Source organism: Pholis gunnellus (assembly GCF_910591455.1).
Source record: "Pholis gunnellus genome assembly, chromosome: 4".
NCBI classification, from domain to species: Eukaryota; Metazoa; Chordata; class Actinopteri; order Perciformes; family Pholidae; genus Pholis; species Pholis gunnellus.
In genome coordinates this window covers 6,546,775-6,560,268 of record NC_136530.1, presented here as the reverse complement: position 1 = coordinate 6,560,268, position 13,494 = coordinate 6,546,775, and the positions used below count along the sequence as shown (strand labels likewise).

The 13,494-nt window shown below is 41.6% G+C and overlaps 1 protein-coding gene across 1 annotated transcript; it reads right to left on the bottom strand.

The window, feature by feature from the left end:
* Window positions 1-107: 107 nt before the first annotated feature.
* Window positions 108-13,020, bottom strand: sh3gl1b (SH3-domain GRB2-like 1b). The gene is made up of 9 exons (XM_079157989.1): window positions 12,762-13,020; window positions 8,555-8,623; window positions 7,472-7,544; window positions 7,245-7,388; window positions 6,791-6,924; window positions 6,536-6,694; window positions 5,532-5,635; window positions 5,247-5,380; window positions 108-2,735 (listed from the first exon to the last, which is right to left on the bottom strand). The coding sequence occupies exons 1-9, from the start codon at window positions 12,804-12,806 to the stop codon at window positions 2,542-2,544; spliced, it is 1,056 nt and encodes a 351-aa protein (XP_079014115.1). The 5' UTR covers window positions 12,807-13,020; the 3' UTR covers window positions 108-2,541.
* Between the last annotated feature and the right edge of the window lie 474 nt (window positions 13,021-13,494).

The window sequence follows — 13,494 nt, the reverse complement described above, 5'->3', positions numbered from 1 at the left end:
TGGAACATTTTACATTGTTTCCTCAATCCAAATGTTCTTACATATTCAAAGCCAGCCATGATGACGTCAGAAGACCATTGATAACGCAACAATAACATATATCTTCCTTTTGTTTTTATTGTAAGAGGGGTGGGGGTTGGTGGGGGGGGGGGACAGGACAGGACAAGAAGAAGCACGTACAAATACTTTGATAATAAAAGACAACATATTGCGGTTAAATTCTGTACTCATACCAACAGTAAAAAGACAACTTAAATCTAAAGACATACATTTACAAGGTATAATATGGGACTACATGCAAAGATTAATTTAAATGTTTAACGGTCTGGTATATAAAAAATAACACTATAGAGAGCCAGAATGATTTAATGCTGTTCAAAAAAGCATTTAAGACTGATTAAACAAATACATAGCCCTTTAAAAACAGAAATCAGTGGGACATGTTTTCTTTCAAACATGGATTAAAATCTACATAAAAATGAGTTTCGGCTGATAAACCTCACATTAGTCTAAACAACACATGTCCAGGAAACTGCCTGTAGTGTCAGAACGGTGCAGAAATGTGCACACGTCACGCATTTCAACTATACACAGGAAAAGTGCCAACGGCTAGAAATAAAAACCAAAAAGTAGAAAAGAAGTTTCATGACCATATTCTGAAGTAGCCGGGTTAGGTTTTGGTTGCTGGATTAGTCGCGGTACTTTCCCTCCTTTCTTTTCCAAAGGCACTAAAACAAAGCTATCAAAGTCTGTATTTGATAACAGTGTGATCCTACGGTCCTTTAACTTGGCCCTGAACTTGATACAAGTATTGAAATGTAGTAAGATCAGAGATGTAAACATATTAGACGAGGACCAAAGTGTTTGGCAGCGTGGAGTGATGGACAAACACAGAGAATTCAAAATCAGCTGGACTGACGATACGTGTTTGGTAAGGATTCATGTTTGGCAACAAAAGTTCTCCAAATTAGTCAAAATGGACAAAAGTGTAGGATTCTTTTTTTCCCTTGGTGTTTTCCCTTTCCCTCCAAGTCTTTCCTTCATACTGTATAGTGTATGTCGGATTAGACTCCAGCTGCTGGCGTCATCCAGGACGAGAAACCAGCCTCGTCCTAATAGAATAACTGAACAGGAACGACACCCGTCCGCATCGGCCCGACGGACTAACAAATAAATTCAATCAGAGCCATCGTGAATCATCAAAATCACAGGGTTAGAATAAGTTTCAAAGCACAGAGGAGTTTCACATTCTCAAAGACACAAGGGCAGACAGGAATAGTGGGACACTTAATCGATGAATATGAAAGACTGACCAGCAGCGTCATCTATTCAGGCGCTGAATAACAGGCGCCTCAAAACGGGTCGAAGGACCGAACAAAGGAAAAGGCTGAACATGCTAACACAAACTCAATGAATATATGGCTATGTTACAGAATACTTAGTTTAACAAACGAGCGAGATGTTTCTATTGCATTGTATAAAGACTTTTTGGCTCCGTCTCCTCTATTGAACAGACTAGCAGACGACCACTAGAACAACTAATCATTCTGCGTCTCTACACAACAAACACACGCCTCCCTTGAGTGAGAAAAAAGGTGCAACGTCTGCATTTAAACTTTGGGTCTGTGTGTAATGGTGGGAGTACGTCGGTCACACACACATCAATCTCATTTGAGGACCAAGGTGCAATTACAACATCTTCTCACATATTCAGTAAGCAGTTGTACTTTTAAAAAGCGACTGTAGTAGGTCGAGACCAACGTAACTGAAATACTGAAACCATATGAGGACAGCAGTGTGTCGGGCCTGTTGTCTTCTGAAGTGATCAGCTCAGACATAGATCTTTAAGAAGAGCATTACAAACCTGAAAATGGTCTTAATCTGGGGCTCATTTTTTCTCATAAAATATTTTTAATGCAGTATTTTTTTTATTTGAGATGCAATTAGTTAAACTACATCTCTAGTCGTGAGTAGTTCTCAGTCTCGCCAGCAGGTGGCATCAAGAGACGAGCTCCAGTTATGAAATGAAGATAATATTCAGTCCTGGCTTTTACCGGGAGGTTTGAGTTTGAAACTAAACAGTTGGAACTGTTGACCCATCTGAGTTTCAAACGGACTGCAGTCACACAAAACGGACGATAGGGAATGTGGCACCCCATCATAGTCACCAGATTTCATACAAAACATATTTACGGTATCAGAAATTTGAAATTAAAAGACAAATATTGCTTGTAAATGTGACAACAGTTAGTCCTCAAGAAATGTTTCCGACTGCCAGAAAACGGGCGACGACATGTTGTGTCCATCTTGGATTCTTTTACCTTTGGGTGGATATTCTGGTCTGGACTTCTTCCTCCAGAACAAAAAGTGCTCGTCTGTGATGGTGACGTCGGAGCCGAAGGTGAAAATGAATATTCTGCGGACCAGCCCTTGGCTTCGCTTTCCTCCCTCTCTCCTAACTCTACTTGCGCTCTCCTCCTCCTTCTCCTCCTCCTCCTCCTCCTCCTCTCCATCAGTCTCCTCCTGAGCTCTCTTTGTATATTAGTGTGGCAACGCAACAAGGACCTCAACGTAGTTGAGAGGGAAGAATCCCGACTGGCTGTTCAGCATGCCCTCGTACCAGTTCTCGTCGATCTGATTGGTCAGGGTGATGATGTCGCCCTCGCGGAAGCCCAGCTCTCCCTCGTTCTCTGGATCAAAGTCGTACAGCGCCTTGCAGCACGGCTGCTCCGGGGCTGAGGAAACACAAGCCAGGGCAGAGGGAATTAGGACGACGACGGCAAAATAAGGCAAACCTCCAAAACGAGTCAGGATGCTCTCTGACACAGCGAGCAGAGCCATTTACAGGAAAAGTAGTCACATTTACATATGTTTATATATGTTAGCATAACATTAGCATGTGGTGCAGTCAGATCAACCTCAACGCAGCATTGCAAGCAGACACCACAACACTCCTGTGACACCAGGTCTATGTGTGACTGTCCTCTTCCCTCTATCCTTTCGTTTACTCCCTCCATCCCTTTCTTTGTGACCTCACAGAGATCAGCAGAGGAAGAGTGGGGCTCAACACACACACACACACACACACACACACACACACACACACACACACACACACACACACACACACACACACACACACACACACACACACACACACACACACAAGACAAGCTCGGCTTTTTTGTCTGCGAACAGTTTTCTCATTGTATCGAGTTCACCCCACAGACTGCCGGGCAGGCTAGAGATGGCGAAAGCTTGGGTCACTCACTCGCTGTAGCAATTTACAGCGGCAGAAAAACATAATGTGAAAACACCTGATTTAAAAAAGGACTAACTCTGAAGCAACTTAATGACAATTACAAACGTTTCTCTAAAAAGTAGATTGTATTAGAATAAATGCCGATTAGTGGAAAGTTCCCTTTTTTAAGAAGTCTAATGAGCAGTTTGATGAATAGACAAACTCTGGCAATTAGCGTGGAAGCTAATGTGGCTCACTTTGCTTGTGATGTTGATTTAGTTGCTTAAAAAATAATGGCATTTTTAATAATTCCTACATTACTTCCTACAATAGCCAGTTATAATGATCAAAACATAGATGAATATTGATGATGCTGCTTTAAACTGGCAAACAACTGCCTACAGCAGTTATGAGGCAACATTATTATTCATTCTGTCTGTTTGGTGCTGAGCACGTAGTGTTCAGAGGGTTTGTGGAGCCTTTTCTTTAGCAGCTGTCTACTGCGGCTGAAAACAACAGTATAAGAGCGGTGAGAAGGAACCAAAAAGTTTGGAGGCAGGATATTAATACAAATATTTCTTATCAGACTACTCGATGGAATGATCGGTAGAATACCTGATTACTAAAATAACGGATAGCTGCAGCCTCTACTCTGTGCGGTCCTCACGTTAGTGGGTTAAAAAACGATTTGTTTACACATGGACACACAAAAACAAAGATGACACATGATGCCACGCGTATTATGCAATATGATGGGGAGAAATAAAAAGCAGAAAACAGCTTTTTCCATTGATGCAAACAGCTTAAGGGCGACTGTAATATTACACTCTATAACTATAATACTAACTGGAATACCACTACAAATTATAATGAATAACTCATAATTCTAGCACCAGCTGCTTGTTTCTTGCATGTTAATTAATACTCCTGCTATTGACCAAAACACTGGCTTCATAACTAACTGATATAGTAATAATAGATAGTAATAGAGCATGAGGATATGTTAGAGAGTCGTTTCGTATGTCAGGCTGCAGTCTCTAGACTACAGGATGTTGATCTATTACAAAACCACATACATGACGTTAAAGTATACGTGCTACACAAACCACCAATTATTTGTCAAACCTGTGAGACGCCACTTGTATCCTACTTCCTACATTTCACACCAGAAGCTGTGCAAGCACACTGGACCGTTTCACCACCGCAAAAAAAAAAGAAAATGTCCCACACAGTCCGTGACTCACACAATCTGGGTTTCCGAAAGGACAATGTGGCCGAGTGAAAAAACGGCTCTGACGGTATCACAGGAAAGAGGAACAAGGTCAGTTGGAGAAACGCCAGCTAGATGACAGGTCAGGCCATACACATTCTCTCTCTCTCACTCACACACGCACACACACGCACACACGCACGCACACACACACACACACACACACACACACACACACACACACACACACACACACACACACACACACACACACACACACACACACACACCTCCCCCCAATGCAAAAACAGACGTCCTGTTTCATGGAAAAAAAACTGAGTCCAATCGACGACAGAAAAAAGACAACTTCTTTCACATATTTGTGCTCAGCGGCACTGATTGGTTGCAGGTCTTGAGCAATCACTCTGGCGATGCGGAGAGTTCCTTTTCCAGCTTAGTTTTCTGTCAGACTTCTGAGGAATGTGTTCAATGCTGGCATGCTGTTTTGGCCCAGTCCATCTTCTGTGTGTAGAAACAGCTGGATGTTTTTTTAGCTGGGAGCTCTTTGGTGAATCTTACGCTGCCCCCTTTTTGTGTGGCTGCGAGAGTGACGTAGTTCAATACAAAATGAGTTTGTTTTGTTCTTTGTTTGTCCAGACAGCATCTGTTCTCTGTTTGCACTTCATCATTTTGACATTAATAGTTAGCTAAAATGTATTTTACTCAAAAGTGCGTGGTAAGAATTAAAATACGTTGATCCTTACTAATGCCCCGGCACATCAGCTGCTTTCTTACCTGAGTTGCGTGAAGGCGGAGGGGCCATTGAGGTCGAGTAGCCGCCATTTGATTGGTTGTCTTCTCCGAAGTCATAGATAGGTTTGGGTTTAGGTGTGTATTCACGTCTTGGTCGATTCTGAGCATCATTCATCCTGTTCATAAAGACAAGTTGATTTAAGTTTTGTAATTCCCAAACCTCTACAATAAATAAAAAGTTACTTTGACTGAACCCGACTATAAGCTGCACATTGATGCACTGAACAGTATGTCGGTATTTGTGTGGGTTAAGTCTTATTACTGCACCTGTCTTTAAGTTTGTCAGAAAGCTCCTCCAGCACCTGCACAGCCTGTTTGTGATACTGCAGCTGGGACTCCACCAGGGATGAGAGCTGGCTCACCTGCTCTATCTAAACACACACACACACACACACACACACACACACACACACACACACACACACACACACACACATACAAGATGATCAGTGTCACTTTGCTTAAATTACTGTATTTTTCATTCTAATGGACAAACTGTTTATTCTGGATTACAAATAAAACAGGTCATAAAAGCATGTAGACATGTACTGCTCCTTTAAGATACATTACCATAAAGCTGATATATGATAAATAATTCATATTTCTCTGACTAAATCAATTTAACCTCATCTCATGCTAATAAAAAGACAGTGGGTTTAGATTTTATTTGTCAAACTACTATTTCTAATGTCTATAATGATCTTTCATGCTCACATTCACAGATACATAGTATTTAAAAAGTCATAGGAAACGACATATAATGAGGCTGGAAGTAGAGAATTAACAGAAAATATGGAACAGACAGACTTCCTCCAGGTAGCAGTGGTCCTATTCACAGTCAAGCAGCTCAAAACTAAACCCTCAACTGCTGAGCTGTAATAACAAACAAACACACAAATCCCTTCAGATCTACACACAATCAGATACATGCTCTAAGCTGTGCCTCCTGTGCCTCCTCACCTACATGTACAGGGCAAACACATAAACCTAAATGTGAATTGCAGCTATTTAGAGACATGTTTATCTCCAGTGTGAGTGTTGGCTAAACAGCTCATAAACTGATGAAATGTTTAACATGATATGGCAACATGCATCAGTTATCCTCTGACAATCATTTAATAGATTCTTATACTGCTGCAAGGACCTCTGTGTTTCATATTTCTGACGTTTGGAGTTACCCTTTATATTCTAAAGATGGATCAGGATTAAATGGATGTTTCACAGGACAGACACTAACACCGCGCACTGAACAGTAATAAATCAGTCCTCACGTCCGTCTCCAGCAGGTTGTACATGCTCGTCTCGGCCACTTCCTTTGACTCGTGGAACTTCTCCAGGGCCTGTCGGAGCTCCTCGTCTGGGATCTTGCCCTGACGCTTTTTCTTGTAATCGTAGTCCAGGCGGCGGCCTTCCAGCTTCTTTAGGTGATGCTGAGGTGGTTTAGGGGGGGGGGGGCACAGACGTTAATATCATCTTGCCTTTAAATTCAATTTTGACCATTTGAAGGAATGATGTTGTCAGTGTACCTGTATCTCTCTGAGGTCCTTGTCACAGAGCCCTTGCAATGGATCGATGAAGTTCTGTTTGACGTCGATATCTAGAGAGTCTTTGACTTCTGCCAATCTCTTCATGGACTCTCCGACATCCACCAGCGCTCCGCCTGAGCCACACAGACAGAGATTAACAGCTCAGTGACATAGTGGATGAATAGTGTTGTACCAGAGAATCATATCGCCATCAGACCACACATGAAGTAACAGATAGTATCCAACAAAACCAAACACCGGCACAAATACGATACTTAAAATAGTCAAAAAGCCTTTCAAAGCTCTTTAAACAGTTTGGGTGGAATCTATCATTCAGCCTACCCCACATACACAATAAGACAATCGTGTAAAACAAATAACCCATGATAAGAAACCTCAACATTCCTGTACCACAATACACACACAACCACACATACAAAGACACACATCTTACCAAAGTTAGTCTCCTCTCCGAGGTCCCGGCCATACTTGCCCATGCATTCCCCCAGCAGCCCCTCGGCCTGAGGGTAGCCCGGGTTCTTCACCTGCCCGCGGATCTTTGACATGGTGTTCAGCATGGACAGCTTGGCCCGTGATGCTGCAGAAGAGGAGATGAAATGCATTTCGTCACAGAGTTCAAACCGTGTGAATGAATTGCATGAAGACAGGGTTTCTTCTCACCTGGGTTGGGCTGAAGGTATTCTGATGTTTTGGAGATTACCTCCACTACCGCTTTACTGGTCACATCTACTTTCTACAAAAACACAGCAAGCACACGTACGTCACGAGTGTACAACGGAGCTACGGCAATCACAACACCTAAATAAAACAGTGACCGGCAGAGGAGGTTTCCTTTTAAACCTTTTGTTATTAACCATTACCTCATAGGTTCATACACATAGTTTGTATCGTATTTAAAAAATAAAAATACAGTAAAATACTTTTATTTTCACTTATTTTCATACCCATCATATTTGGATACATGATGTGCATCTCAACATGCTGGTCTGACTAAACCTAAAAACTGAATGCTTTGTTTAGCGTTCCTATTTTGTCTTTATATTGGATTTGCTCATGTTTTTGATGAACAAAATCAAAAATGGTTTTAATAATATATTAACCTGACGGTTATTTTCTGGATTAATAGAATAAATGTTTATTCTATAAAATGTCAGACAACAGTTTTTTCAGGACCTCAATGTGACGTCTACAAATGGCCTGTTTTGATATTTAATATACTATCATGTTAGAAATCATGTTAGAAATCAAGCAAATATTAACATTTGAGAAACTGGAAACAGTGAATTTAGGCATTTTTGCTTGAAATATTCAAGAAACTTATTTTGGCTGTTCGCGTTAGCCGTTGCTTTAGCGGATCATCTATTTCAATCTAGTTGGTAACCCGACAGATCTGGTATGGAAGTCTGGTTTTACGATGTGTATATTTGAGTTGGCATTGGTTTTACGTTCTGACGCAACCTCGCCGAAGGAAATACATGTTTTGGTGGTGTGAGGGACTTCTTGATGTGAGGGACATTCTTGGTGTGAGGCAACAGTGCTAGTTTTCAAGAGTTTTATAGACTTGAGGTCAGAATCTTTTTCCCTCAACATAAAGCTTATTAAACAGCTTTAAATGAGGTGTAAACATCAAGAACGGACGTCCCACAGAAACAGCAGTGTGTTTGTTTACTGCGTGTTAAACTAACGAGGCCTTTGGATGGAGGACGTTGCCCTTTTAAGTACACACAAAGATGCCTCTCTTACCCGTTCCAAGTCTCTGAAGTCCTCATCTAGCTTCGTTCCTTCAGCACCTCCGACCTTCTCACTTACCATCTAGAGAGACAGGGAGACAGGGAGGGGGAGAGAGAGAGAGGAGAAAGGGGGAGGGGAGACAGACACAGTGCTAATTAATGAATGCTGCTCATAAGGTTTTCATTTGAGGGGAAACACGCATCTCTCGATTACACATTCACACGCTTGCTCTGTGTAGAAAACGCCACAATGAACATTTCTTTTAGCGTTTGTTTACACTTTGCAGGGCGAGGGAGACGTTGGACCAGCTAACTCAGTTGCTTTTATTTCAATAAAGACAATATACTACAGCTTAAGTCGACTAAAACATGTTGATTGAAAGCACATGTATTTCAAAGTGAGATCTCTCCGCTTGTTTTTAGGCCACAGACAGAAGTCTAAGACTTTTCTGTGCTTGTACAGCACAAGTGTTCTTGTTTGTCCTTCTTGGCTAATTCTTTTAACTGTGGAGCAGGATTTCTGAGAACTGGAAAATGAATTAAATCATTGTGGCTTCGTAAATCAGTCTGTACTGCTGTGACTTCAAGATAGCTAAAACCTTGACTGCTGCGTCCATGAGCTACATTGTTTCATATCTGACAAATACAACACAAACCCTCATCACCAGCAGTACGATACAAACAGGGCACACAACAACAGTCTTTGCTTGCAGAGCAACTTGTAAAACTCTTCTGCAAAAGCCAAAAGCAAACCACAAGTACTATTTATTCTGAGGTTAATGCTAACTTGTTGCTTCACAACACTGTTGTTGTAATAACACATGTGTCACAGCAAGACATAATCAACCGGTTTTGATATTGTGCGTTTATGTATTGAGGGAAGGTTGTAACAACCCTGGTGTTAATGTTTAATTATTCCGCCTACAGTACTTAGAGAGGGAGGATTTAAAAAATGTCTGGAGAGTTAATGATACACCGTAAGAGAGGCCATGAAAATGGGATAAATAATTGTATAACAGCAGATGATCCTGAAGACTTTGAGGTGAGGTTATTGCTTTTATAAAAAAACACTATGCATATCAACAACATGAATGATTATTTTCACAGCTCTAACGTCGTATATATTTGTAGGACCTGGCGCTAAACTATAAAGGCATGTAGAATTGGACATACTCAATCCTTTGGTCAAAGGATGAAGATACCCGTCTGTGATAGAGCAACAGCAGTTTGAGTCATTTCCTACGAGACTCAAACTGTTTGCGATTACTGCGACGACCAAGACTTTCTGTGTCTGAGGGAAACGCGTATTTAAAGAATGTTATGATGGGAGAGTGAACAGTAGAGCTTGATATGTAGTCACAGAAGTTTATATTAAAGCTTTATGTATATGGATTTAACAACTGCTTTCCCTAGCAGCAGCTGACAGACTGAACCGTTTGGGATATTTGAGTTCTGCTGCAGGATCTCTGCTGTATGCGGTAAGCACATGACCGGGGCCCATGGGGGATTCAGGTCACAAGTAAAAATACAGCCTCAACTCTCCGACTACTTAGCAATGGACACCCAGCCTCAGACTTAAGATTGCAGTCTGCACTCCTACATTTTTGCTATCTTATCTTGTCTGCCTTACAAGGCTTTAAGGAAAGGGCTGTGGATCCAATTCCGGACTATGAGTATAAGCCACTAAACGTCTGAGTCTTAAGTCTTGTGAGCCACTAAGTAATGCTGCATTTGTTCTGCTGCTGATGAAAACATCACTCATGTCGAGAGTTGAAATTATTGTTTATGTGCACACAGGCTCAAAGGAACACAGCCCAAAAACATCCACGAACGGTAAATCTGGATGTTTTGGTATAAATACTCCACTTAAAAAAAAGAAAAGAGAGCTCTGCAACCACAGTACTGGAGCGGGGCACATTTCAAGAGGAAATCATGTCAACTGTGATCGGATATGAAAAAGTGTAGGTGCGATAGAGATCCAGCAGCCTTTCCGGTGATACATAATAACACACACACACACACACACACACACACACACATATATATATATATATATACTGTATATGTGTGTGTTTTCCTTCATTCTCACTTCAGCGATGCCCCTTGGCGCCTGTGCTTTCTCTCCTGGTAAATCAGTAAACCTACAACGACCACGTCCTCCGTGACACGCACAGGAGCCAATCACCGCAGTCGTTCAGCAGAACCGGTGTTATGCAGTTTAAGAGCGATACTTTCCCAGGTAGGTTTACATTGCAGACTGATACTCACTCCTATAAATGGGGATTTCCCAGATAACGTCTGTACATAACCCTAATCTAAAATCTTTGTTATCAACATAGCCATGAACCTGATTGAACTGTGTCTGAACACTCAAAGACAGTAAGCACACACTCCTGGTGGATCACTTTGTATTTCTACTGTTTACCTCGCAATTGTCTTGATGAAAGACACGTTACAGATCTGATACTTCTTCCAGGTAATGTGAATAGTTTAAGAAGAAAACAACCACTGGATGTCACATGTCATACTATGGCTACTCAGAATTCTTCAGATTGTTTGGAGGTGTAGATCATTCCCTGGTATCTGAAAACTTTCAGTTTCAGTTTGTTTGCTCTTGTTTGTACTCGTATTTAACCCAAGGCAAGGACAGCAACATTGAGACGTATCCCCATAGCTAGCGTTATTTGTGTAATAAACGAAAAATATATAATTTCAAATGTGTTTGATATTTGCTTCGTGTAAGCTGCTTCTTTGCATCTCTTCGTATCTGCATCATCCATCACAAATCCTACATTTGAGCATGACGTCATCAATTTCAGCATTTGAGAACCAGAAGACTTGTAATTATATCAGCGCATGTATAGACTTGATAAACTGCACGAGCACAGATCAAACTGTCATCTTCCCTCAGGACTAACAATCCCTTCCACTGTCCCATCTGAAACTCCTGTGAGTGTGATGTTGTTTGTGCTATAACTGCCCCTTTTGAGTGCGACATTTCAGGTTTTTAGAGATTGAATTCTCAGAAAAACAGGCAGCAAAAGAGAAAAACAAGGATGTGTGAGCTACAGGACACAGATATCGTTTCCACAGCCAACTTCCTGCGCACCTCCCGCGAAGAAAATCTGAGCCATGTCAAGCATTATTGACCCGTCATGGAGTTTTGGCAAAAAAAGCAGCTGCATTGCAGACAAATAAAAAGGGAAAGGACACTATTTCACCTCCTTCTTTGCATCATTCCTCACTTTCTCATGCATTAATCCGCTTTATCTCCCTCCAACACCTTTACTTTTTTGAATAACAGTCAGTGCCAAACACTCCTGACATGACAGTTTAGTGATATTTTCCCTCCCAACCAAAACCAACAGGGATCTGAGTGTGTTCCTGACAGGAAGTTGGGCACAAACCAAATGTCTTTTCCTGCTTAGATCAGCAGGGGTAGGAAGAAAAGAGACCCCCCCCCCCAAAAAAAAATAATCTCTCTAACCGTCCCCGCCCATGACTACGAGAGCTGACCCAAAATTAAAAACATTCAGACAATAAAAAAAGACCGAAATGGCATTTCTAACGCAAAGGGTTTTTGGATCTCTTCCCTCAAACTGCCCTAAATATTGAACTGTCTCACTAAACACAACACACAGCTGGGGAATAATAGGTAACTGTGTCCTCACCGCCAAGAGGCTAAGATCAATATCTATATCAGAAGGGTCTTTTTTCCTGAATAAACATAACTTTTAGCTTAAAAGTGTATTGTTGTTTTACTCTTAAGAGCTCTGACTCACCCGGAGACTCCCTTAGGCAAACAGAGCTAATTGTTTATTGCAGGATGTGTACTTACTCAATCTGAACTGGTGCACACTGCTGAGTAACGTTGCTTTAAAAACACAAAATGTGAAATGCATAATAACGTTCCTTAGCAGTAGCTTTACGTTAGTGCACGTTATAGTGCCGCTAATGTGAAACATGTCCCGAGAGATGCTCGTTAACTTTAACGCTAAGCTGTAAAAGAACACAAAGTGCCAACTTAAAAATAACTGACATTTTACACACTGACACGAAGCTAACGGTAGCTTCCTCCTGTCACCACACAGCTACCAAGCTACATTAACAAAGCGTTATTAACATGAAGCCGACTATAAACTAGCTAGCTCATAATGCTAAGTGAGGCTAGCTTTCTTACATGACAGTTAGCTAGCTTAAAATAAAAGTTTTTTGCAAACCTGGCTGGCTTTATAAAACTGCTTCTTGAAGCCCGCTACCGACATCTTGAATCTCTCTTCGGCGTCCCAGCGAATTGCAAATCGGTCACGATTTAACTAAAAGTTAAACGATGTAGTTTGTTAGAAAAAGGGAGGAATTTAGGAGGAATCATAGGACTGCACAGCCGTCACTCCAAGTCGGGACACGCCAACTGACCACGTCAACCAACGTCGAGGCTGATTGTTCCCGCTGTCACGGCAGATAACCGAGCAATAAGTGTGCTAAATCCTCCCAAATGTTATCTCCCGAATTGAAAAACCAAGCAGTAAAAATATAGGGCACATTAAATCTGCACCAGCCGTTTAGAAGAAATCAGTTTCCCTGAGTTTGGTGGACGCCACACGAGCCGTGTGTTAGTGCACACCGCCCCCTGCTGGACGGAGCAGGTACAACACTCGTCCGTCTGCTGCAGGAATCACAGGCCAGATGTTCACATCCTCAGGCGATTTACTCAAAGCCCATCTGAAGACACGAATAAAATGGCTTAGTGGTCCGATTTGGCAAATATAAAACGAAATGAGATTGTTATATGTTATGGCTTGAAATATAGCTGATTAACGCTGAACTTGCCCCAGGGCATAAATAAGGAATTGGGCTCCTATATTAACCCACTTCCTCCCACTCTATGGTGTAAAGTTTTCCTACACTGGAAAACTACCTTGCCAAGATTTGCTGTGTAGCTATTTGGTTAAT